The 26,234-nt window shown below is 39.3% G+C and overlaps 1 protein-coding gene across 2 annotated transcripts in view; it reads right to left on the bottom strand.

Moving 5' to 3' along the window:
• Positions 1-26,234, bottom strand: part of NIN (ninein) — a 92,616-nt gene that overhangs the window by 25,919 nt on the left and 40,463 nt on the right. For both annotated transcript variants that reach the window (XM_054567582.1, XM_054567581.1), the window contains exons 6-17: positions 21,530-21,569; positions 20,073-20,263; positions 16,166-16,312; positions 15,531-15,698; positions 14,875-15,011; positions 14,410-14,550; positions 13,993-14,167; positions 11,446-11,556; positions 10,971-11,060; positions 9,181-9,319; positions 1,826-1,947; positions 204-709 (exon numbers count right to left, since the gene is read on the bottom strand). In XM_054567582.1, the coding sequence (XP_054423557.1) occupies positions 204-709; positions 1,826-1,947; positions 9,181-9,319; positions 10,971-11,060; positions 11,446-11,556; positions 13,993-14,167; positions 14,410-14,550; positions 14,875-15,011; positions 15,531-15,698; positions 16,166-16,312; positions 20,073-20,263; positions 21,530-21,569 (1,967 nt within the window). The remainder of the gene's footprint in view (positions 1-203; positions 710-1,825; positions 1,948-9,180; positions 9,320-10,970; positions 11,061-11,445; positions 11,557-13,992; positions 14,168-14,409; positions 14,551-14,874; positions 15,012-15,530; positions 15,699-16,165; positions 16,313-20,072; positions 20,264-21,529; positions 21,570-26,234) is intronic.

The following is a 26,234-nucleotide window of genomic DNA, read 5'->3' as shown; positions in this document are numbered from 1 at the left end:
TCTTTTAAAAGAAAAAGTTTCAGTAACCCCAAGGTAGATTTATGTCTGAACAATGGCAAAACAGGTTGAAAGACTAGAAAAGAATCTAGTGAATCAAGGAGCTATTACACCTTCTGATTCATCAAAGTGTCCTTAACTGACTGGAACCTCTGGTGCCTGTGACAGACAGCACCCAAGTTGCGGCACTTCTCCCATTTTCTTACCTTCCCTCTTGAAGTTCCCTTTGGTGTTTTTCCAAGAGCTCTTTGCGCAACTCCTCTTTCTCTAGAGTGTGCTTCTCCACCAGGCTTTTCAGCTGCTCCTGGTGAAACTGCTCTAGTTCCTGAGTCAAGCCCCTCACCTTCTCTTCTGTCCTGGCACCGTTTTGGAGAAGTCCTTCCTTCTCTCGGTGGAAGGTTTCCTCCGCCTGCTGCAGTCTGGCCTTGAGCTCCGCCTCATGTTCCAGCCTCAGCTTCTCCTGCAGGAGAGTCTTTTCCTCATCCCACTTCATTTGCAGTTGTTTTTTCTCTTCCTCATGCCTGCAGTTAGTCACATGTTGAGCCTCCTGGAGCACCACTGCCTGGCCCTGAAGGTCTGCGATTTCATTTTTAAGGTCACTTATTTGTTTTTCCAAGATATGCACTTCATTCTCATACTTTTGCTTCATGTTCTCCTGCTCCTTTTCACACGCCACCTTGGTTTCATCTAGCTGCTTTTCATAATGGTGCACCTAAAGGTAGAAAGCAAAACCGCCACAACGTTATTCAACTCAAGGCCATGGAAATGTGAGGGGGCAGAAGTACTGTTTTTTCCTACAAGACATTCCTCAGTTTTGCAATTTTGTTCTAAAGTAATGATTCAAAAACACATTAAATAAGATCTATTTAAATTAGGCTTGGTTTTTCTTTTATTTTAACTTGGTTAAATTTTATTAGTTTCTGAACAACTCTATTAAAACTGACAAGACTTCTACACAGATACTATTTGTCTTCTGAGGCATCATTTCTAACTGCAAACTTAGGGGCCTAACATAATTAAATTCATGTATTTATTGAACACATCAGGTACTCTGCAAGCCTCATGGGAACACAAAGTTGGATAAGACGTTGTCATCAAGGAGAAACCAGTCTATACATGGTTATGACAAATACAAACAAGTATGCTACAAAGCAGAATAAAAAGAAATATTAAGGTACTGAAAAAGGAGCTACAGTGTAATGGAGGATTCAAAAGGGAAAAATCACCTTTGATAAACAAAATTTAGGAATGGGTTCATGCAAGAGGTAATATTTGATATAAACTCTGAAGACTAAGTAGATTTTCAACAGACAGAACGGAATAACATAGCATGTACTATAGCATGAGCAAAAGAGCACCATCTGATGAAAAACAGCAAACTACCTGGATTGACCAGAGGATAAGGTAACTCAAAGGAATGATAAAAAGGAAAAATGGAAAAATAAGTTGAAACAACGTGGTTAAGAAAGGGCATTGGAGGCCAACACATAGAACTTGTGCCTAACTTAAGATGTAACATTATAGTAAAGTGCTTTTTTGTTTTATCAAGACATTTTTTTAACAAGTTGGAAATAATGTAATGGCCTTCAAGTTCTATTTTTGCTAGAAAGTGAAGATCTTACATTTTGGAGAAACTCTCTGAGGAAAAGGCCTCACCTCCGGCCTATGAAACCATCCTGAGGAACTGGGTTCCTGGTAGCCACCAGGACAAGAGAAAATGTATAGAAAGTGCTGCTCTGTGAGAACAAAGAATTGAGAAAGTACTACATGCAAAAGCTTGTTAAAACTCAAAAAAAATTAGAGAACAGGATTGACAGGAAGGACTTACTTTATCTTCGAGCTCCAGCCTTAGGTGACACAAGTCCCTGTGATGATGTTCTTTCATCTGTTCGATGACCAGCTCTGCCTCAATGCTCATATTCAATGGATTACATTCTTCAGAACCAAGGCCTGAAAATATATGAGATCTGTTGACACTCATCTTTCAATAATACAAGAGGCATCTGAGGAGGGACATCCATTTAATAATGGAATAACTTCAGCCTAAATTACCACAGATGAGATCTACTAGGAAACAGCAGAAGAGAAGTCTCTTCTGTTTTCAAGCATTAGGGAAAACAAGGAAAAAATGAAGGTGAATAGATTCTGTCATGTAGTTAGTGCATCAAACCTTAAAGAATCCTTTTTTGAACAGTAGGTAGGGGGTAGATGTGGAAATTGTTGCTTAAGTATGATCGCCTCCTAAAGAAAATTCTGTAGATTGAAGTAGCTTGGTCAAATCAACCAGCCTTCTATCCATCCAACAAATACTGAGTAACAGATTAGCTAGGGGCAGAGATCCAAGATGGTGGTGGAGGAGATCTCCTCCCAGGACCAAAGTGGAATTAAAACTGGAATACAGAATAATCAACCTGAATAACCAACTGAAGACTAGCCGAATGAAAGTCTTATAACCAAGATTTTACAGAGGAAGCCACATGGCAACTGGTAGGAAGGACAGAGATGTGAAAAGGGCTGGCTCCACTTCCACAGGCTATGGCTGAGATTCCAGAGGGATATCTCAGCTGCTTAGGTTACTCCTGAGGAGCACAGGTTCTCAATCCCATGCGAGGCTCCCTAGCCCAGAGCACCAGAGCCACGAGAGGCTCCTACATAACATCTGGCTATAAAGAGCAGCAAGGGTCTGTCTGGAAATGGGAGATGGGAGTCTGTTAGAAACACTGGCACCCTCTAAAAGGGCCAATGCACAAAATCTCATTCACAGTCATTTAACCTGAGCTCTGGCAGAGGGAGGGCAGAGTGAACCAGAGCTGTGTGCAGAGACTAAGATTTGTGGCTCTAGAGAGCTGATGGGACAGCCACCAGAATCCTTATACTGAGTCTTTCTCCCACACTGCAGATACCATCTTTCTTGGGTGGAGCACACCCCTCCATACAAGGAGGGAATCTTGAGAGCAACAAAAGAAAAACAATTAGCTACCTACAACGGTGCTCACATAAGACTGTCAGCTGATTTCTCAACAGAAACATTTCAGGCCAGAAAGGACTGGCATGAAATAGTCAAAGTGATGAAATGCCAGGACCTACAACATAGACTACTTTACCCACCAAGGCTATAATTTAAAATTGAAGGAGAAATAAAGTGCTTTCTAGAGAAGAAAAAGTTAAAGGAGTTCATTACCACCAAACCAGTATTGTAAGAAATATTAAAGGGAGGAGGAAAAGAAAGAGGAGGGGGAGGGTAGAGGAGAAGGAGAGAGGAGCACAGTTACAAAAATTAAAATGGCAATAAATATGTACCTATTAATATTCACTTTAAATGTAAATGGTTTAAGTGCTCCAATCAAAAGACACAGGGTAGCTGAATGGATACGAAAACAAGACCCATATATGCTGTACACAAGAGATAAGTCTCAGAACAAAAGATAAACAAAGACTAAAAGTAAAGGGATGGAAAAAAGATATTTCATGAAAACAGAAATGCAAAAAAAAGCTGAGGTAGCAATATAGACTTTAAAACAAAGGCTATCATAAGAGACAAGGAAGGACACTACATAATGATAAAGGGAGTAGTCCATCAAGAAGATATAACCCTTACAAACATTTATGCACCCAATATAGGAGCATGTAAATATATAAAGCAAATCTTGATGGACATAAAGGGAGAGACTGACAGTAACACAATCATAGTAGGGGATTTTAACACCCCATTTACCTTAATGGATAGATCTTCCAGACAGAAAATCAACAAGGAAAAAGTGGCCTTAAGTGACACCCTAGGGCAGATGGATCTAACTGATATCTTCAGAGCATTTCACTCCAAAGCAGAATATTCATTCTTTTCAAGTGTACATGGAATATTTCCTACAACAGACCTCATGTTAAGACACAAAATAAATCTCAATAAATTTAAGATTGAAATCCTACCAAGCATCTTCTCTGATCATAATGGTATGGAACTAGAAATCAATCACAAAGAAAAACTGAAACACACACAAAGACATGCTGGCTAAATAACATGTTACTAAACAATGAATGAGTTAACAACAAGATCAAGGAAGAAAGAAAAAGACACTCTGAACAAATGAAAATGAGGATACAACAATCCAAAAGCTATGGGACACAGTGAAAGCAGTCCTAAGAGGGAAATTCTTAGCATTATAAGCCTATCTCAAGAAACAAGAAAAATCTCAAATACACCATCTAGCTTTACAGGAACTTGAAAAAGAAACAAAGCCCAAAGAGAGAAGAAGAAAGGAAATAATATAGATTAGAGTAGAAATAAACAAAATAGTTTAAAAAAATCCAAAAGACCAATGAAACCAAAAGCTGATTCTTTGAAAAGATAAAAAAAAAAAAAAAAAAAAAAGGACAAACCTTTAACCAGACTCATCAAGAGCAAAAGAGAAAGGACCCAAATAAATAAAATCAGAAATGAAGGAGGTAAAGTAACAACTGACACCACAGAAATACAAAAGATTGTAAGAAAATATTACAAACTATATACCAACAGATTGGACAATCTGAATAAAATAGAGAAATTCCTAGAACACACAATCTCCCAAAACTGAATCAGAAAGAATCTGAAAGTCTGAATAGACAGACTATAACTAGTGAAATTAAAGCAGTAATCAAAAAACTCCCAACAAACAAAAGTCCTAGATGGGATGGTTTTACAGATGAATTCTACCAAACATTCAAAGAAGAACTAACGCTCGTCCTTCTCAAACTATTTCAAAAAATTCAAGAGGGCCTCACTTTATGAGGCCAGCATTATTCTAATTCCAAAACCACATAAAGACACTACGAAGAAAGAAAATTATAAGCCAATATCCCTGATGAACATAGATGCTAAACTCCTCAACAAAATATAAGCAAACTGGATCCAGCAATACATTAAAAAAATCCCACCATTATCAAGTGGGATTTATTCCGGGAATGTGAGGTTGGTACAATATCTACAAATCAATAAATGTGACATACCACATAAGCAAAATGAAGGATAAAAATCATATGATCATATCAACAGATGCAGTAAAAGCATTTATAAAATCTAATTTATAATAAAACTCTCTATATGCATATATATACATATGCAAAATGCATATAGAGGGAATAAACCTCAACATAATAAAGGCCATATATGTTAAAACCACAGCCAACATCATACTCAATGGGAAAAACTAAAAGTATCTCTGTTAAGATCAGGAATAAGACAGGTAATGTCCACTTTACCACTCTTATTCAACAGAGTACTGAAGTTCTAGCCATAGCAATCAGACAAGAAAAAGAAAAAAGGCATCCAAATTAGAAAGGAAGAAGTAAAACTGTCATTATTTGCAGATGACATGATACTGTACATAAAGAATCTGAAACATTCCATCAAGAAATTACTAGAACTGATAAATGAATTCAGTAAAGGAGCAGGATACAAAATTAATGTCCAGAACTCCATTGCATTTTATATGCTAATAATAAACTATCAGAAAAGGAAATTAAGAAAACAATCCCATTCACAATTGCTTCAAAAAGAATAAAATACCTAGAAATAAATGTAACGAAGGATGTAAAAAACCTGTACTCAAAAAATTATACAACACTGAAGAAAGAAACTGAAGAAGATACAAATAAGTGGAAGCATATACTGTGCTTATGGATAGAAAGAATTAACATAATTAAAATTTCCATACTACCCAAAGCAATCTATAAATTCGACACAATTCTTACCAAGATACTAGTGGGGTATGTCACAGAACTATAAGTATTCCAAAAATTTATGTGAAAACACAAGAGACCCCAAATAGCCACAGAAATCTTGAGAAAGAAGAACAAAATTGGAGAAATCACACTACCTGATATATGACTATACTATAAGGCCACAGTAATCAAAACAGCATGGTACTGGCATAAAAACAGACATATAGACCAATGGAACAGAAGAGAGAGCAAAGAAATAAACCCACACCTTTACGGTCAATTAATATTTGACAAAGGAGGCAAGGACCTGCAATGGGGTAATGGTAGTCTATTCAATAAATGGAATTGGGAAAATTGGACAGATACGCGCAAAAGAAAAAAAAAGAAAGAAACTAGACCACCTTCTTATACCATGCATAAGAATAAACTCACAATGGATTAAAGATTTAAATGTAAGACTCAAAACATAAACATCTTAGAAGAAAACATTGGCAGTAAAACCTTAGATATTTCTCATAGTAACATTTTTCTGATATATCTCCTCGGACAAGATAAACAAAAGAAAAATAATAAACAAATGGGACTACTTCAAATTTAAAAGTATTTGTACAGCAAAGGAAACCACCAACAAAATGAAAAGACAATCCACAGAATGGGAGACCATATTCGCCAATGATATATCTGAGAAGGGGTTAATAGCCCAAATTTATAAAGAATTTATTAAACTCAACCCCAAAATAACAAGCAATCATATTAAAAAATGGGCAAAGGACCTAATAGATGCCTCCAAAGAGGACATACAGATGGCCACTACATATATTAAAAGATGCTTAATGTCCTTAATCATCAGAGAAATGCAAATTAAAACCACAATGAGATATCACCTCACACTGGTTAGAATGTCTATCATCAATATATCAACAAAAAACAAGTGTTGGTGAGGATGTGGAGAAAAGGGGACCCTAGTTCACTGTTGCTGGGAATGCAGACAGGTGAAGCCACTGTGGAAAACGGTATGGAGCTTCCTCAAAAAGTTAAAAATGGAACTGCCTTTTGACTAAGCAGTATCACTTGTGGGATTATAACCGAAGTAAACCAATACACTAATTTGAAAGAGCACATGCACCCCTACGTTCGTTGCAGCATTATTTACAATAGCTAAAATTTGGAAGCAGTCCAAATGCCCATCAGTAGATGAGTGGATCAAAAAGCTGTGGTACATTTACACAGTGGAATACTACTTGGCTGTGAAAATAAGGAAATCTTACGTTTTGCAACAGCATGGATAGACCTGGAAAGTGTTATGCTAGAAATAAGCCAGTCAGAGAAAAACAAATACCATTATTTCACTTATATGTGGAATCTAATGATCAAAATAAACTAACAAAGTAGAAACAGACTCATAGATTCAGAGAACAGACTGACAGCTGTCAGAGGGGAGGGAGTTTAGGGGTCTGTGTGAAAAAAGGCGCAGGGATTAAGCAGAAAAAAACCCAAAAACCCCAAACAAAAAAAACCCCTCATAGACACAGACAACAAGCTGGTGATTACCAGAAGAAAAGGGCTTGGGGGAGGTGGGTAGAAGAGGATAAAGGGGGGGAAAAGTGGTGATAAAAGGAGACTTGACTTGGTAGGATGAACACACAATACAATACACAGATGATGGATTATGGAATTACACACCTGAAACCTATATAATTTTATTAACCAATGTACCCAAACAGATTCAATAATAATTAAAGAAAAAATTAGCTAGTGGCAATGTGGCAGGAGAACTAATGACCAGCATACTTTGCTGCTATGCCTTGGTGCTAATTTCATGGGTCAAGATATCCAACTCACTATTCAACATTACAGGAGATTAAGTATTAAAATATTAATTTCCTATAGTGTAGATGGAGCCCTATCTTAAATTATCAACTAAAATGAAAAAGAACTGATAAAGACCGAGACTTTAAAATGAACATAATCAAGAGGGAGGGTCCATGGGAGGAATCCTCACACTATATATAATCATGAGAACCCTACAGGGAGAACTCTATGTTTATATAATAAAGCTCTATGGTTCCAACTTCCTCTTCCGTTATTTGCCCTTTTCCTTCATATAAACACCCCTCCATCTTGGCACACCGGCTAGTGTGTGCATATGGCTGGCCACACACTGAATTGCAACCCTTTCTTTTTCTCAAAAAATCCTTTTTGATGATGAAATACCTAGTCAATATTATTTTTCATTCAACAAAACAAATAGGCATAGGCTGGGAACACAGATATGGAATCAGGGGGAAAACTTCTCAATTCAATCATGTGAGTTCAGCTCTGCAACTGCCCATGATGATGACTTAGGGGCTGAGCTAATATACAGACAAAATGATTAGAACTAATTCTATGTAGAAATCTCTTAAGGCAGAGTAGTCAAAAGTGTTTTTTACAGGAGGGTATGCAGGGAGATGGGAAACAGGGCACAAATCTAGCATTTGGAATTGATGATCTTGCTTTGAGCTTTTTGCTTCATATGTCATGGCATATGCCCTGGCATATGCCCAACTGACAAGTCATACTTGGGGTGTAAACCACCCCAAGATAGTGCAGCTTCACACACCCATGAGGAGATCCCCCATGGTCATCTATGGAAAAGTCCAGAAAAGCTTCTGAAATGTATCATATCAACAGTTGGGCTCCATCCTTACACGACAATAAAGCTATAGACTTAGAATCAGAGGAAAGGTCCTAAGTCCTCTTTCTGTCCCTTCCCCCATTCCTTATTTATTCTAGAATAAATGGGTGAGGAGAATAAATGACTCTTATAAGGACCCGTACTCCTGTAACAAGTAGCAGTGGGGCAAACCTATTTATAACAGGATAATTTATTATGAGCCCTTTCTGAAATTCAAACTAAACACACTGGAAGAAAGAAGCAGGAGACCAGGAGGGAGGAAAAGAGCTGATAATGAATAGAATAAAAAGGGTTCCCTGCAACCTTGCCGCTCAAAATCTTCTCCAAAGGCACAGGCAATACAGGCATTTATTGGCACAACCAGCATAAGAAAACCAAATTCTGTAGTTTCTGGCTGGTGCACTTTCCAAAACCGCTATCATACCAATGAGAAAGGGAGGATTTAGCGATAGTTCAGTGTCTGAATTTTAACACTCCAAAGGCTTGGATTCTCAGACTTGTGGCCAGTTTAAAAACAACAAAAAATGCAGCAAATAAGCAAATACCCCTGTAGTTTGATTTTTCCACTTCTTTGTTTTTATGAGGATATTTCTATGCAAATATCAAAATCACATAGAAATATTCTCATAAAGACTTCAAGAACAAACAAAAACACAGACCACAAGTGAAATAGCTCAAGAAAATAGTATTGTTAAAGTCTTTTTCTGTTGTTATTGTTGCCAAAGTTTGTCAATTTTACATTCAACCGTGGTTCTAAAAAGAAGAGTTCAAGGCAGAGACTCTGAGGATGTGGTGTCTGAATAACTTACCCTGGTCAGGCTCAAGGCAACCACTGTTAACATCAAGTTCTTCCGCCAGCGAGTTCTTCAAGGGAAGTCTGAGAACTTTGCCTTGTGTACGATACTCTTCCAGCTCAGACTGGAGTTCATCCACCTGGTCTTGTAATTCCTGGAGTTTAAAATCCAACATGAGTCTTAGATGTGAAACCAAACAACAAAAGAAAGAATAGAGAAATAGAACATCATCAAAATTAAAAACTTTTGTGCTTCAAAGGATACCATGAAGAAAGTAAAATAACAACCTAAAGAATGGGAGAAAAGTTTCTGTAAATTATATATCTGACAAGAGACTTATAACTAGACTATATAAAGAACTATTAAAACTCAATAATAAAAAGACAAATGATCCACTTAAATGTTAGGCAAAGGATCAAAACAGACATTTCTCCGAAGAAGATATACAAAGAAGCATATAAAAAGATACTCAACATCATTAGCCACCAGGAAAATGCAAATCAAAATCACAATGAGATACTACTTTATATCCGCAAAGAATGGCTAGAATAAAAAAGAAATACAATAATAACTACTAACAAGGATGTGGAGAAATAAACTATCATACTATGGTATAATCCCATTTGTATCAAATATAAACAATAGGCTAATCTATAGATACAGAAAGTAGATTATTAGTAGCCCAGGGCAAAGTGGAGCAGGAGTTTCTTTTTGGGTGATGAAATGTTCTAAAATTGATTATGGTAATGGCAGCACAATTCTGTGAATATACTAAGAAAGAGGACATTGTACTCCTCAGATAGGTGAATTGCATAGTTATGAAAATCATTAAAAAATAAAGAAGTGGATGGATTTGGGAAATTTTTGGAGGTAGAGCTGATAGATTTTTACTGATGACATAATTAAAGACATATAAAGAAAACACTTCTACTTGATTAGAGCCAAGAGCCAAAATTAATGAGAAAGCAGCATAAACATTTCATTCCTTTACTCAAGATGTGCATACGTATTTCCTGAGAGGGCAGACTATGAGCAACCTCGAAAGGAGGTGATGTTTTCCTAATTTCTGTACAAGTACAGTGTTCATCTAAAGCAGTCAGAACTCAGTTATGCTTACCTCGTTAGAATAAACAAATGTTTGTGGTTTAAGGAAAATTTCAAATACCTAAGCTTAGGAGAGTGTTGCTGTTTTTTTAAAATCCAAGATTTCTATTAATTATATCAGAGGAGTTTTGTTTTGTTTTGTTTGTCTCTTCTGGCAGGAATTTGTAATGATTTACTAGCTAAAGATTTGAGTGGTTTCTGTTTCATTTGCATTTGTAAAAAAAGTAAGGAATGTAATCAGGAAAAAAAAAAACCCACAGGACAAAAGCAAATTACATCAGATTAGTTCTGTAATGACCAATCAGGAAAGGCTAATTTTGGAAGAAGCACATCAACATGACCACATATTCCGCCCCTCAAAATAAAACTATAGTTTCCTGTAAACAGTAACAATTTCTGCCTTAGATAAAGGAGACTTAACTGCAGTGTTCATGATTCCCTAATTTTTCAGGATACTAAAAATAATATTAATAGCTAACATTTGGGTTAAGTGCTTACTATGTTCCAGGCTGTGTTCTAAGCATGTTACATTGAGTCACTCATTGACTCTTCAGAACAACCCTATTATTATTATTTTTTACCATATTATAGATGAGGAATTGAGGCACCAACAGATTAAGCAGTCGGAGAGCTAGTAAACGGGGAAGCAGGATTTGAACCCAGGCACTCCTCCACTTACTAAGCTCTGTTCAGTCACTCACCCTGCACTGCTGCTCATATTCATTTCTCATCTGTGCCAACCTTTCTTCTTGCAGAAAGAATTCGGCACTGCTGGGATCGAGGTCACCAAACTAGAAAAGGAAAAGGAGAAAGCCATCATTTTTCCCAAGTGCCCTTCTTTGACCTATAACATACCAGAAGTCCCAGTTTCTGGTATTTACCCAGTCTCTCGAGTATGTAAGGAATGTGACATTTAAGCAGAACCACCACCAGCTAGAATGGGAAGAACATGCTAGAGAGGCATGTTCAAATAACACAGCGATCACTCCTCAGTGCCAAGCAATGTTTTCCTCACATTCAGCCTCATACATGATATCTCTGCAAAAACACCGCTTCCTTTTGAAAACTACCTAAGTAAATCCCTAATATAAAATTTCCTGGTAGTATTGCCTCTGCTCTTTTGAGCAAACTACACTTTGGGCTGTATACCAGGAAATCACATTTAAACAGATTTACCTTTTCTGCTAACACATTTTCCAAATTTCGTTGAAGTTTTTTTGTCAGATTCTCATATTCTGCCAACTTCTCTGCATTTTCCAGAAGCTCATTTTCTAGACGACTGTTTTCCTGGAGAAATTTGGGGAAATTAGGTAGGCACACATTAAAAAATAAGCCAACTGTTGTACCATTTTATTTGGGGCATAAATCAGTGCTCTCGATTGAAAATCGGTTTATTTTATGTTTCAGATTAGACAAAAGTAAATATTAAAAATGGATATTTATCTTACAATCTAGAAGTCTGTCCCTCTTTTTTTTTTGATCTCACAGAACTGTGCTGTCCAATATGCAGCTGCGAGCGGCTGCATGTGGATGCTGAGCACTTGAGATGTGTATAGTACAAACTGAGACGTGTTGTACGTGTAAAATACCAGATTTCTAAGAGTTAATACAAAAATATAAAACAGCTCAGTAATAATTTCTGTACATTGAGTACATCAAAATGACAGTGTTTGGAAATACTAGATTAAATAAAATATTTAAAGTTGATTTTACCTGTTTCTTTTTACCTTTTAATGTGGCTATCTGAAAATCTGAAATTACACACATGGCTTATATTATCTTTCGACTGGACAGCATTACAGTATAAAACTTAATGACACAAAAAACATTCTCAACACATTGTCAAATGAAAGAAAACTGGTTCCACTAACAGCAAAAAAGAAATCAGAAAAACTATAAAAAGTAGAATAACTCTGAAATCAATTTTTATTCAGTGATGTTATAGTTTGGTTTATATTTAATTTACTATTTTGATTTAAAGTTGAAGTCCACAAAGAATGGGTTTTTTTTCCCTCTCTACATAATACTTGTTAGAGAGATTTCCACCCACATTTGCTAAAAAAAATAGTATCACACAGACATGCCATTGACCTATTTTCTATGCCAATGTGAAAGGCTGATTGGAAGAGCAATATTTTCAAAGTACATTTTTGCCAAAAGAATATAGAGCCAATATATTTTAATACATTCTGGTTCACACCCTCTCACAGCAATATGGAGTAAAAAAGAATGTGCTTGAAGCATTTAAAAAATACTACTTTCCCCCAAAATGCCAATTCTACAACTCAAACCTTCCAAGTATGCCTAAATTTAGTTGTCAAACAATGAGCAGCAGTCTCGATGCATCAGGCCTGTGCTGGTGCTCTGGAGACTGCGGAATCAGATTCGTAACTGACATCAGGGAATGCAGAGCCCCAGGTAGGGAGTGAGTCAAATAATGCCGATCTCCCTGGCAAGAACAAGTAAGTGAAATGGAAACAAAGTAATCTGGCCTGCAGTATTGGAGAAAGCAGTGAAGGAGCCTAAAAGCCCACTAAGAAGCTGAGAGAACTGATGGTTGGTGCAAAGGGGTTCGGGGCATGACCCCGGGATGGGGGGAGTTGCTGGTGGTTCCTGAGGTTAGAAAGGTATGACAAGCCCCGTTTTAGGAGCCTTTGGTTCTACCACACTGCAGTCTTACAAAGGGTAACAGTGTGATTGTAAGTGTCCTTTAGTAAGGTAGCTCTGGTGGCCACCTGGAGGACAGATAGATAGAAAAAAGGCTGCCCATTAAGTCCACTGAGAAATTGTGATGAATTCTGAACCTATCAGAGCCTGTGGACATGGACAGGAAGTGGATAAATCTGAGAAGCGTTTCAGAGCATCAACAAGGCTTAAAGACTGCTAAGTGAACATGATTGAGAAGTTTCGCCTCTGCCACTTAGAGCACATTGTGATGATGTAGATTAAGGAAAAAATTTGAGAGAGGAAATAATTTGATGGTTAGGGAGCAAGAATTAGCTCAGTTTTTGATGTGTGGACCTCAGGAATCTTTCATAACCTCAGCAATAGTGAATATTCCATATGCACTGATTACCTCCTAGCCATTGTCTGTGTAGCATCTCTCAATCCCCGTATCAATGCTATAGGGCAGGTATAACAATGGAGCCCATTTTGCATATTAGGAAACAGGTTTGGGTAACTTGATCAAGGTTTTCCAGTAAGTAGCGGTCTGAGTCTAGAACCGCACTTCTCCCCGCTTATCTCTAGACTACACTCTACCATAGTATCTGGTGCCAGTTTATTAAAGAGAAGGATCACTTCCTCTCTTGAGGAGTGGGAACAGAGAGGAGGATGTATAAGGGAAAAGGCACATTTGAAAGCAGGGAAGCAAAGATGATAGGCCCTGTGTGGCAGGAGACAAGACCATTTACTCCCATTATGGGGTGAGGGGAGGGCAGGGAAAGGTGAGGGCATCCACCTGGCCAAACAGCCCTGAGGACCCAGTGAGGCTTCAGGGGGAAAGAGGAACAAGATACGCTAATCAACACTGTTGGCAAACCAGAAGTCTGGATACCCCTGAAATCTAGATTCCGAGGAGGGCGGGGCTCTGCTATGTCTGGGTCGTGGCACAGCGTGATACAGTTACAGTTGTCCTTGGCTGAGCCCTGCGCAGGCCTGCCTGCTTACAGAGCTGCGGCTTCCCCAGTGGGACCCAGACCACAGAACTAAGAGGATGATTACCTTTAAGGAGAGGGCAAGACGGTCCCGGATGTAGTTCTCTTCTGTTTTTGCCTTCTCAATTTCCTGCTCAAGCTCCAAGCGCTGCTTGCCCACCTGTTGCATGATCTGCTCTCTCTCCTTTCGGAGTTCATTCTTTAAGGCTGCTATCCGCTCCTTGTACTCTTCATCCAGTTTCCTGTGAGGAGGAGAGACCGGCAAGCTGCCATCAAATCCCTCAGAAATCCCCATGTAGATCCACCAAAACTGGAAAGAGAGTCATAGAGATGGGAAGCAACTTGAAGAGAGTCCTGCTTTCTATCAGGCTTAGCCACACCCAAGTCATTCCAGCCAGGTGCAGCCAAGCAGGCAGGCAGGCTGAGCCCCACTGCCCAGGGCCAGGGGGCCAGGTAAGGAGGGACCTGGCCCTACCAGTCGCACCTGAGGTTGTACTCATTCCGCCGCTCTATTGCTGCATGGTGATCGTCCACCTCTGAGGCCATGAGAGACTTGAGCTTCTCAGCTTTGTCCAGATCTGACCGCAGCTTCTCTTTTTCTCTGACCACTTGGTCAACACGCTCCCTAGAATCAGAAATAAACCAACTTGAAGGGAAACTGTTTCTAAGCAACAAGTAGACCCCAAAAAGCTCTCATCTGGCTTGCTTCAATACAAACACAAAACCAAGACAACCAAAATCCTTTCAAAACAAAGACATTCCACAGTTCCCTTCGAAGACCTATATGCACATCTAAGCTCTACCTTATTTTTCACAGTAGAGAGATTACAGGAGATTAGCCATATTTGCGTATAGAATAAAAGAATCTATGCCACAGGCATCAGGATGACTTGCTGGACAAGTAGAAAAGGGAATAAACAAAAGCAGGTAAACCTTCCACCCAACTTACAGCAAATGACGGATTTCTGCTTTAAAGCTGGCCAGAGCTGCCTGGTGAATGCCGTTCTTGGTAACCAAAAGTTCATTTTCAAGAGCCAGTGTTAATTCTGTCAAGTTAACGTTTCCATCAAGGTTGAAATCCAAGGCCTAGAAATCAGAACAAGTTCAGGACAATCACTAGTTCTATCCTCTGAAAGCAGAGAATGTGAAGGTTAACAAACCCAGAGAGCTAAATTTATAGTCTAGAAGATGGACGATTATAGTTCTTTAGCGGCTGCTAATGAACAATCCTCAGTCCAGAACATAACTAAGTTCTTTTTAAGAAAACCATGGTATGGTTATTGACATGTTTTGTTTTGTTTTGTTTTTAAAATGTTATCTGGCACTTTAAATAAACACAATGGAATAATTCTAATCTTTACCAACCAGAGATCAATTAAGAGCATTTCTCTTATCAATAATTTAGGGGTTAAAAACATGGAAAGTTGTTAGCAGCAGATTCCTGGTTAAAGGAAGTAGGAAAATTACCTCTTATCCCTGAGGTCTTGTGAATAGAAGTGCCATTAGGAGAATTCAAATCAAATAAAATCACAGTTTCAAAAAAAACCCCAGAATTTTTCAACCCTTTCCTGATTTGTCATTTTTATCCCACTTCTGCTACCGCACCTTCAGGATCTCCTGGCTGTTCTCAATGCCCTCCTCCTGCCAGGTGTCCAGTATTCTCTCCACTGCTGCGTATCCCATCCCATCATCCAGGCAAGAGAAGACCCGAAAGCCGATGGTGCTCGTCATCGCCGATGGGGTTGTAGTACGTCGTCCACTCTCATCAAAAGACTGGAGGAAGAAAGAGACTTCAGCAAGCCCAGGCATTTCAACAAGATGTTAATGAAGACCAACACTGGCAGAAGGCATGTTTCTCTAACTGGCACTGCTAGGAAAAAAGCCATGCAGCTCCTTTGATCTCCTTTTCCGAAGTGTGCCAAGAATGCACAGCTTATCATCAACAACTGCTCTGGGTCAGAGTTCCTTGATAACAGATGAAATGTGTCTCTACTTAACACCAGGTTTCTTCCTCATCTAACATTAGGGGAATAATGAGTGGTCTTTCTACTCTGTAATTTATGGTCATTTCTCAAACGCAACTTCTCCTTCCCAATGGTTTAGCCTTTCTGTCTTCTTCTTTTTTTTTTTTGCTTCTTTCTCCTTAGTATTTCCTTCAGACAACGAATTAAGTCATTAAAAATTATTCAAACAGACTTAGCTTCTACTTATAAGGAAACCACTTCCCGATTCTTTTGTACCTGCATGGAAAGATGCCTTTTCAATTGCCTATATGGAGTAGATGCCGATGGTGTAAGGGATTTTCCATTTTTGAACAAGCCGTAGAAAAAATCTTCTACACTCATTGTACCATCAGGATCAAGGTTATGGAAGACTTCCTCAAGCATCTAGAAGAGGGTAACCATGTATTTTAAATATTTCACTCAAAATAACACAAGGCCCAAAGTATACTTCTGGCTTAAAAAAAAAAAATATGGCACCACTGTTGATTTTAGGATTCCAGAAATATAACACATCCCTTCATGTAATTTCACTGAATTTATTTTCCTTTCTAGTAATATACCCTTCCACCTCACTCAAACTAAGCAAAAGTCCATTTCAACACCTTCACCATCTTTACACAAGTAACAATGAACTGTTTTCTTTTTTACTCATACTAATAGCGCAGGTAATCTTTAATGTTACTATACATTATTCTCACAAATTAAAAAATTATTTAAAAATATGAAGATATAGCTTCCTGTTATAACAGTAAAAATTAGGTGGACATTGAGCCATTAGACTGTGGTGACTCTACATAATATTGTACTTATACTCAATTTTTGAAATTGATATGTTAAGCACAGAGAATTTGGCCTGGGGCAGATTGCAATGATCTTAGTTTGGATCTGAAACCCATGACTTGGGATTTAGAATGTTGCTTGGCACAATACTGTGTGTTTTGGGTTTTTATTTGTTTCAGTGCTTTAGCACAGGAGAAATGAAGATTGGATAAGAAGGACTGTGTGTGTGTGCAATAGAAGGGTTATAAGAGATTGTAAAGAGAAGGGAATTTTGCCTGGCCATTTTGCAACCTCTGAAAGTAATCAAGGAGACCTCACTATATACTTGGGAAAGAGGACACTGGGCTCCTGTCCCTTCTATGGGCTTGCCTCAGAGATGGTCTGTTTCCTAGCTCAACAGATGAATGGAAGGGGAATACAGCAGATGAATCACTGAAACACAAAACAGTGAGGGAAGGCAAAGGCCTCTTTCTCCTCTTGGCAGTTGGATTCCTCTTTATTTGGGGGAGGGGAAGGGAGGCTAAAGTTCTTCAACAGGAACATGCCTCCAGTGAACAAAACAGAAATTACCTGAGGATCTTGTAAAAATGTGGACTCTGATATAGTTAAATCTGGGGGTGGGGCTTCAGAGTCTGGATTTCTAACGAGTTCTCAGGTGATGCCCATGTTGCTAAGTAATTACCAGAATAAACAACAGATTGACTCTTACTGCATCAGAGCCTACAATTAATTGGGTCCGTTGTAACAAAGACCTCTTTGTAATACATCCTCAATTTTAAATATTCATTTCATAAGTCTGGACTGTAGCTAGGATTCCTGCCATCTCAGAATTGTTGATTTTATTCTTCATGTAATTGCTTGAGGCATTTCTTTAACCTCAAATGCTTTTTTCCAATTCATATCCAATAGGAAACATCTGTTTCTATTCCTATTTATATACCACTTCCTCTGGAGAGGATTCTAAAACAAGAAAACCTTTCTAAAGAGTGGAAATCTTTGGCAGAAGCAACGGTTCCTAATAGAGAATTGTGTGATGAAAACAACAGAAAGGTATTTGGGTCAAGGTTCTGAGGTTGCCAAGATTCCTTAGCTTTTCTGTCTCCTTCTTATCAACCAAAAGAATACTTTTTTAGAGGGCAAGGCTTTCAGGGCTGTCAAACCAGAAGTCACAGCAAAATCCAGCTGGGCTGACTGCAGTTAACAAGCGTATTTTGGCTCTAACCTTAGCTCCACACTGCTTGAGTTTGTGACCCTGGCCAAATCAATGCGTGGCTTCCAGATTGCCTAAACGCCCGTCACCTGATGCACTCACAGCGCGTCCTGGGCAAATGGTGACTAAAAAGGATGTGGATTCAGAAAAGGGTGGATGAGCAGGGTTGGACTGAAAAGAATACAAGTCAACTGGGGCACCCCCTGCAACTTGGGCAGGAGCCGAATCCAGAACCCTGATGACATTCTTGCTCCCTGTGACACACCAGCCAGGTCTTTGGAGGGTTGGTTTCCCAATGTGTAAGTTGCAAAACAGTGCACTAGAATAGGGACCACGACCCCAAATGCCCACAGAGGCTAGGGAGGTGAATAAACAAATGAGGCAGGGCAGGACGGACACACAGAAAGCAGTGCTATTTAAAGCAGTATCCAAAGGAACCGGGCACTTCCCACTGCCAGCAAAATGGAGCCAAACCCAACTTTTAGAAAAATTTCCTGATTTATAAAAATGCAGCCCTAACCGGTGTGGCTCAGTTGGTTGGGTGCCATCCTGCATAGTGAAAGGTTGCCGGTTGCATTCCCAGTCAGGGCACACATGAGGGGGACACCTAAAAAACCCAGAATTTTCTTCAGGAGGGTGGGCCCCTCGTAGTACAGGCTTCCCCCAGCTAGGTGAGAGTTCTAGGAACCCATCTGAATTAGTGCCCCGGTTGGTGATGTGAGAGGCTCCATTTGACTTCAGTGAATTTTTTTTGAAGACCCTTTCAATGCGTTTGCCCATTTTATGATGGCTGATTTACAAGTGCACCTGCCCATGCCACACTGAGTAATCAACAATTTTTGACCAAAAATGGCATGACCCCTGTACCCATCCTCCATATTCACTCTAGGTTACAGGTTTGATCCCAGGTTGGGGCATGTGCAAGAGGCAACTGGTTGAGGTTTCTTTCTGACATCAATGTTTCTCTCCCTGTCTTTCTCCCTCTCTTCCCCTCACTCTAAAAATAAATAAATAAAATATTTTTGTAAAAAGTGCAGCAAAAAAGTTCAATTTTTAAACAGTGGGCAGGCCAAATAAAATAGCCATTGGGCCATACTTGGCATCTGGGGTGAGAGCTGGGCCATCCCTGCCCTGTAGACGGCCTTGCTTCAGGAGAGCAGGGTGCTAGTTATAATCATAACAAGGGACTCTAGTTCCCCCTTCATGGGGACACAAGAAGCAGCAGTGACCTCTCTCTATCTACGAAATGAGGGGTGACTAAATCCAAAACTGCTTTCAGTTGTAAAATTCTAGGATTCCAAATTGTATTCTGATGAAATCATCTTGAACTTTCAGCTCCTCTGTGGCCCAGAGCTAGTAATACAACGTACCAGAGCAGGCTGACAGCTCTGGGGGTGGGGGGAGGGGAAGTTAGGGGGTGGAGGGACTGAGCAAAAAGGAAAAAGGATTCATGGGCATGGACAACAGTGTGGTGATTGTCGGGGGGAAGGAGGTATAAGGGGGATAAATAGTAATGAAAAAATACAGTAAAAGATGAATTAAGAAAAAAAAGTACTACAGTATTTCATGATTTTTTAGATGAGAAAAGCACTAAGTAAAAGCTGTATTCAGTAAGTAATCCCTTACTCATCCTCAATCAGAGGAAAATAAATGTGCTACTTTTTTCTTTTTTTTCTTTGAAGGACATGCTTATTGATTTTAGAGAGAGGGGAAGAGAGGGAGGGAGAAAGGGGGAAAAACATTAATGTGAGAGGGAAACAATGATCTAACAATGATCTGTTGTCTCTTGCACATGCAGTAGTGGGACCAAACCCACGATAGAGGCATGTACCCTGACCAGGAACTGGACCTGCAACCTTCTGGTTTATGGACAACGCTCCAACCAACTGAGCCACATTAGCCAGCATTGTGCTACTTCTTTTCCAAGGTTCTAAAAACTCCACCACAAAAGATGCAACTCCCCACAAGTGGCTACAGTTTAATCCAAGAGGTTGTCAAAGATAGAATCTTCGTGGCCGACTTCCCAGGAAAAGAAGAGAATGTAGTCTCTATAACATATTGCAGGAAGCCAAAATATGGCTGCTTCAAGCCTGTGGCCAGCTGAGCTTTTACCATGATTATTATTCATGAACAAAAATACGATGCATGGTTTACCTCTCCATTGACGTTCTGCAAACCATACTGCTCACAGATGGAGACCAGCTTCTTTTGGTTCAGGTGACCATCACGGGAAATCCCCAAATCCTCACAAATCTCCTGCAGTTTCTCTTCGATCCAGTCTTGGGGAGGGGAAGACCCACTTTGGGATGCAGTCAAATCATCTGGGTTCCAAAATCTTAGCTGGCCTGAAGTAAAAGCATATATTGTATTTTCTCCAAAGGGATTGCAAAGAGAGAAACCTATTTTCAAAGAAAATGTGCTTTTTGAAAGTAAAAACTATTTTTAAAAAAGACTATGAAAGTTGATTCCATTTTGATTTGATTCTGAAGTTCAAATGAAATGGAACCATCGGTTCTCAGGCTGCAACTAGAGCAAATAGGCACTTTTTTCTTTTTCGGTTCACTGGCAGTCATACCGTGTGAGAACTATCTCCCTTGCAGTCGTGCCAAGGCTCTAGTCTTGTTTTATTCCAAGAGAAAACAGGCACAGGCTTATGCTTTGGTGTCATCGGAAGAGAAGGCTGTCGCAAGGCGTTCCAGAGAGCTTTATACACCCTGCCTCAGCTGGAGCTACCATCATTATTTTTATTATCTCCATGTTCTTTCTAGTCTAAGCACTAGGACTGCTTTTACTGAGAAGAAAATTTCATGATAACTACCATTAAAAAATCTCAACATTAGCTTGTCCCCAAATCTTTACACATGTGGATATTCTTACTGGCAAACAACCAACCTGGAAGAACAAAAGGTTTCAAGTTGCAAATTATTATTTATCTATATATTAAGGATAAATTCTATTTGAAGACTCTAGGATCAGATTACTTATTTAAAAATCAAAATTTATCTTCTATTAAAAGTTCTCACTTCTAGTTAAATTTTCCACTTATCTATTAGAGAGAGTCTTTAAAGTCATTAGTTAAACATGAGATAATTACTGGCACAATTTTTTGTGCCTGGAAGAATCTTGGAAGGCTGAGAAGAGCATTTAGTGTTATTTATTGAAGCCTATGAGTGCTGTATTTTTACAGGTTGGAGACCTAGAGAACACACTGCAATTGCACTTAAGTACAGTTAACCTGCCAGGGGAGACAGGTTCTGTCGGCTGAACCACAGTGCCATCTGCTGGCCAATGCGTTCGGATGTTTCTTAAATACATTGACAGCTTGTCAACAAATAGGTTACTATTTAATTTAGGACTGTTTGCAGATGAATTTCAAAGTCTATATAAGAGAGCAATTAACCCATAAGTGAAATCCTACATCTTAGTTTCCATTTCTTGCATGATGTTAAAGGTTAGTATTTTAAAACGGTGAGCCATCAATTGGGAATGGATTGTTGTTCTTAAGGTGACTTCTTAGCAGGTCTCCAGCATGCCAGGCTATCAGGAAGAAGGCTAGGAAAGCGCCCTGTCAATGGCAGCCCTGCCTTCCCCGACACAAACTCAGTGCCTACCTTCTGCTTCGTACTCCTCACTGCGCTGTGTCTTCCAGTGCTAGAGAAGGCAAGAGAAGATGATTAGTGTGCTTTAGAACTTAATCAGTTTTCCCAAGACCAGCTAGCTCGCTGGCTCTGAAATCAGCATCTCAGTGGGTCACGTGATTCAGGACCCTCACACAGCCTTCTGCAGTGTCTCTCCAAGGATTTGCCTTTCACAATTGCAAGGCCACTTACTCAATAGTAAAATCTATCACACCCAAGCAGTCAAGCCAGAGCAAGTATTCAGATTCCAGCAATGAATAAGGGTTTGTATGTACACATTGATGAGTTTGTTCTTCAATAAATGTTTATTGGATGCCAGGTATTTTGCTACATCTTTGGAATACAACTATGAAGAGGACAAACATATTTCCTGTCTCAAGGATTTTACGTGCTAATGAAGACGTGCAGACTAAACAAGGCAAAAACCAAACCAACCAACCAGGAAGTACAATATTGTAGTGTATTAAGTGCTATGATGGAAAGTTCAAGATGCTATGAGGATATACCTAAAAGCATAGCCTTCAGACTTGGAAGATATGGGTAGACTTCCTGAAAGAATCAATGTCTAAACTAAGACCTGAAGGATGAGCAGGAGACAGACAAGTGAAGAGTATGGAGCAGTTACTATTTGCTGATGCATGGAGGCAAGAATAGCCTACTGTGTTTGTGGCACAGTAAGAGGATAGAGATACAACCCAAAGACAGGTAGGCTAGAAAGCTCAAGTTAAATAAAATATATATATCTGGTAAATTACATTAAAAGCAGTGAAATGTAACTGACCGGGGCCATTTTATCCCCTTATCATGCTATGTTACTAATAGGTCTTTTCCAAGTCACAACACACAGCTGTGGTTTGTGTTAGTGCAAAAAGCACTCAGCTGAGGACACAAGTCAGAACCCCAATCCATGCCTTACTCCAGCATGGCATGGTCTGCTCCAAACAGTGGCAATTAGGAGGTCCACAGTGGCCTTGGCCTCATCAGCGAGCTGCCTAATCACTCCTTTTGGGAAGTTCTACAACCACCGCAGGAAACCCCATTGAGAAAAGCTGCACCCTCCCCTTTCGACACCTGGCTGTTGTCTCTGCAAAGAGCCAACTTTATGAATGAAGCTATCTTTGACAACAAATAACCAGCCTACTCTCTGTGATGGCTGAACTGTTGAACTGAACAACATGAACTGATTTCTTAGAATTCTGAAATAAACTCAACAGGAAAATGAACCTAGTCACTTCTTGTCTCCAGAGCTTGGATTCCTCAAGGCAGGCAGGGTGCCACCTACAATTCGTAGATTAAACACTGACTTTCAGTAGTAGCTTGTTCAAGTTGCTAAGAGTTAAAGAACTTCTTTTAGGCAACCTAAGTGCAGCTACTTTGTTCCCTTCTCCACACTCATCTAGTCCTCTCTTCTTAACTGAAGGACAACTGTCCACCAGGGTATTACAATTCTGTATTTTCCTTAGGAACATATTGAAGATGGCACCAATTCAGAGAGTTCACCAAAATTTGCCACCCTAAACTGCAACCACAGACTGACAATGCTGAGATGGGTTATTCTTGCCATACAGAAAAAAAAACAAAACATCAAAAGGCTAAATTCAAAAAGTGTAAGTGCACTACAACTCATTCAGGTTACAACTGAAAGTCACTAATATACACGGTACCTGTGGAAAATGAATTAGGGCACAAGGATTTTTGCTTGTTTGTTTGTGATTACAATTTTGTCAGGCCACATTTCCACATAAGGACGTATCTCACACCTGGAAGACAGCTAGGCGTGGTAGGGGTAGGGAGGGAGCAGTGGAGTAAATAGTCCTCCATAAATTTTCTTACATTATTGTTTCTGGGCAGAATTCAACTTTTTTAAATTAAAAGTTTTAAATCAATAAAGCCCTACTAATGAAAGCACCCTGCCTATCTGTTCCTCCCTTTTTATTTCCTTATCCAACAGAGCAAATGATTTAATGCTCTCACACCTGTGGCACCCCAAATGTGAAAACTCACTCAGCATATAATATGTTGGACGCACCCTAAAATAAACTCCATTAAATCTACCTAAAACAAATAAAATAGGTATCTATGGTCTAAGAACCATTTGGTCAAAATCTGCCAAATCATAAGCAGCGGGTGGTTTTCAACAGCACAAACTGACAGCAGAAATGGCAGAAGAATAAGTATCACTAGACATGAATGATAAAGGGAGCCCCTAGTGGGATACAGTTGGAGAAATGCAAATACACCTTCAAAAAATCCTTAGTAACAATTCTTAGAGCAACAGGGTATATATCTTACTACATAAAAATTTATTTCTTACATTTGCTCACTTCTCAATTCATTTTCAATTAGTGAGCAATTGGTTCAGAGGAGCAAGAGGCTGCAACACACTGTCTCCAGCAACTCCTGAGTCCATGGGTCTGGGTGTGTGTATCTGATTCAATCCCTAGGCCATCGCTTTCTGCTGCCCTCTTTTCCGGATTCCCACCCTTAACTAGCAAGAGACCACACTGAAGGGATCGCGGCCCAGAGGCGAGGGGCAGACTGCCAGGCTCTGAATCCTGGATTACCTGCCAGGTTTGGTGTGGACAAGTTTCTTAACCTCTTTTGCCCTCCATTTCTCCATCTATAAAATGGGAATAAAGTAGTACACATTCCACAAAGCTGGGTAAAATGCTTAGAATTGTGCCTGGCAGATAATAAGCACTATACAATGCTGTATTTTTATTTGACATGCGTTTATGTAGTACATATTAAATTTATGTTTGCAGATTTTTTTTCATTACGTTTAAACTTAAAGCATTAATTTGGGTGGCCCTGAGGAGGTATTAATTATTCATATCAATCTGTAAGAAAAATGCCAATTCTCCCACAAATATGCACAGAATACTAACAGACAATTTTCATAAGAAGCAACACAAATAAATATGGGAAAAGTTTCATTTCCAGAGCAATCAAAGAAGTATAAATGAAAACCAAGGAATCACTTTGTTATCATTAAATTAAAAAAGATATGACTGCTATTACGATCAAGACCATGATATAAAATAGGCCTGTTTATGTATTACTGGTAGCAGTATAAATGGCTATTACGCTTTTAGTAAAGAAAATGATTTAATGTAACAAAAGCCATAAAAATATTCATACTCTTTGACCTAATAATTTCATATGATTTCTTATGGTAATACAGTCAGAAGAAGAATAAAAACAGACATAAACATGTAAATGCAAAATTTTTTTGTAAGAGTACTGAAAATAATTTAAATATTCAACAATGTAATGAAACATTATAATGTAGTCATTAAAAGTATAATTATAAAACCATGTAGGAGCATGGAAAAACATGTTATGAAATGTTAAGTGAAAGACCATAACAAAAATGCTACCTACACTCTGATTACTGCTGGCAAAAATATTTATACAATTAGACAAAGACTGGAAGGAAATAGATGATAAAGTAGATATGTTTGGTTGAGGGAATATGGGGAACAATTGTATTTCCTTTACTGTTATAAATGTTGTTTATGTAATATAAATAGGTACAACTCCACGGTTTCTTTTGCCCACCTGCCCTCAAATTCTCACTAAGTGAATTCCTGTGACACGGGGGTGTGAAGAAAAGGAAAGCCCTCTCCTTCTGGTATTTACCACTCTGCAATGTCCTCTAGCAATGTGACCTGTGCCGTAGAGAGAGTGCTTGGTGGGAAGCCCAGGTGCTGTTCAGGAGGGTGAACGCTGCCGGTACCCAGACTTCCCACGCAGGGATGGCACCCACACTGGGGACTGTGACTATGACCATGCAGAGAGGCATTCTTAAGACAGCCTGACCCAAAGGCATCAGGTATAGCACGACTTCCTAAACCCCAGGCAGTGCCAGCATCTTAAATGATTTCAGCAGCAAACTCTTAACGGCAAATGGTGGTGGGGTTAGGGATAACTTGTTTTAAAATCTCTAGGGTATAACAATTTTCCAAGCATTTCTTCCATGGCCCTGTGTAAGAATCACAGAGCCACCTAGGACCAGCCCTGCTAGGAGAAAGAAGTTTATTATGCTAATGGCTACATTTTCATTCCAAGACCACCTCAACTGGAGAGGGAGTTTGCCATTCCAATAAAGACTGAGGTAAGCACATGGCCGCTGAACGTTTGTTATTAAATTGCAATTGGGGAACTGGGGTGTGCAATTCAATTCAGTCACAGCTCATTTATTTTCATTCTCACTGCCTGGAGCCAGTAGTTCCAATTAAAAAACAGGGGAAGAGGGAGGGGAAGGCAGATTAAAAGGTTGGGGGATTAGATCATTGGGCTACTGGAACACCACCAATAAAAGCAGGCATCATTCCGGAACAAGGTCATTTAATTGCTGATGGTTTACCCGGTGCAGTGAAAGCCTAGCAGGTGGCCTCCAGACACAGGTCAGCCAGGAGCACTGGGAAGGAGATAATCACAAAACTCTCTGGGAAAATGTGGATGGAAGGGAGCAACAACTACTGGGATGTGTTCTCAACACTGCTTCACAAAAGAGGAGTTTAAATCTCTTCCCTTGAAAACTTAGGTAGCCTCTCACTGGAGAAACAATAGATATTAACAAAATTTTAAAAATCGTTCTGTGGGACTTCAGCTCCTCCCGACTCTGGAGGCAAAACTGGTGGCATGAGTGAGCATCGGGGTCCGGCAGAGGGAC

Source organism: Pteronotus mesoamericanus, unplaced genomic scaffold, assembly GCF_021234165.1.
Source record: "Pteronotus mesoamericanus isolate MK-2021 breed Mesoamerican mustached bat unplaced genomic scaffold, CSHL_Meso_final contig_182, whole genome shotgun sequence".
Lineage (NCBI taxonomy): Eukaryota > Metazoa > Chordata > Mammalia > Chiroptera > Mormoopidae > Pteronotus > Pteronotus mesoamericanus.
The sequence above is the reverse complement of the archived record's forward strand: the minus strand, read 5'-3'. Positions and strand labels throughout refer to the sequence as shown.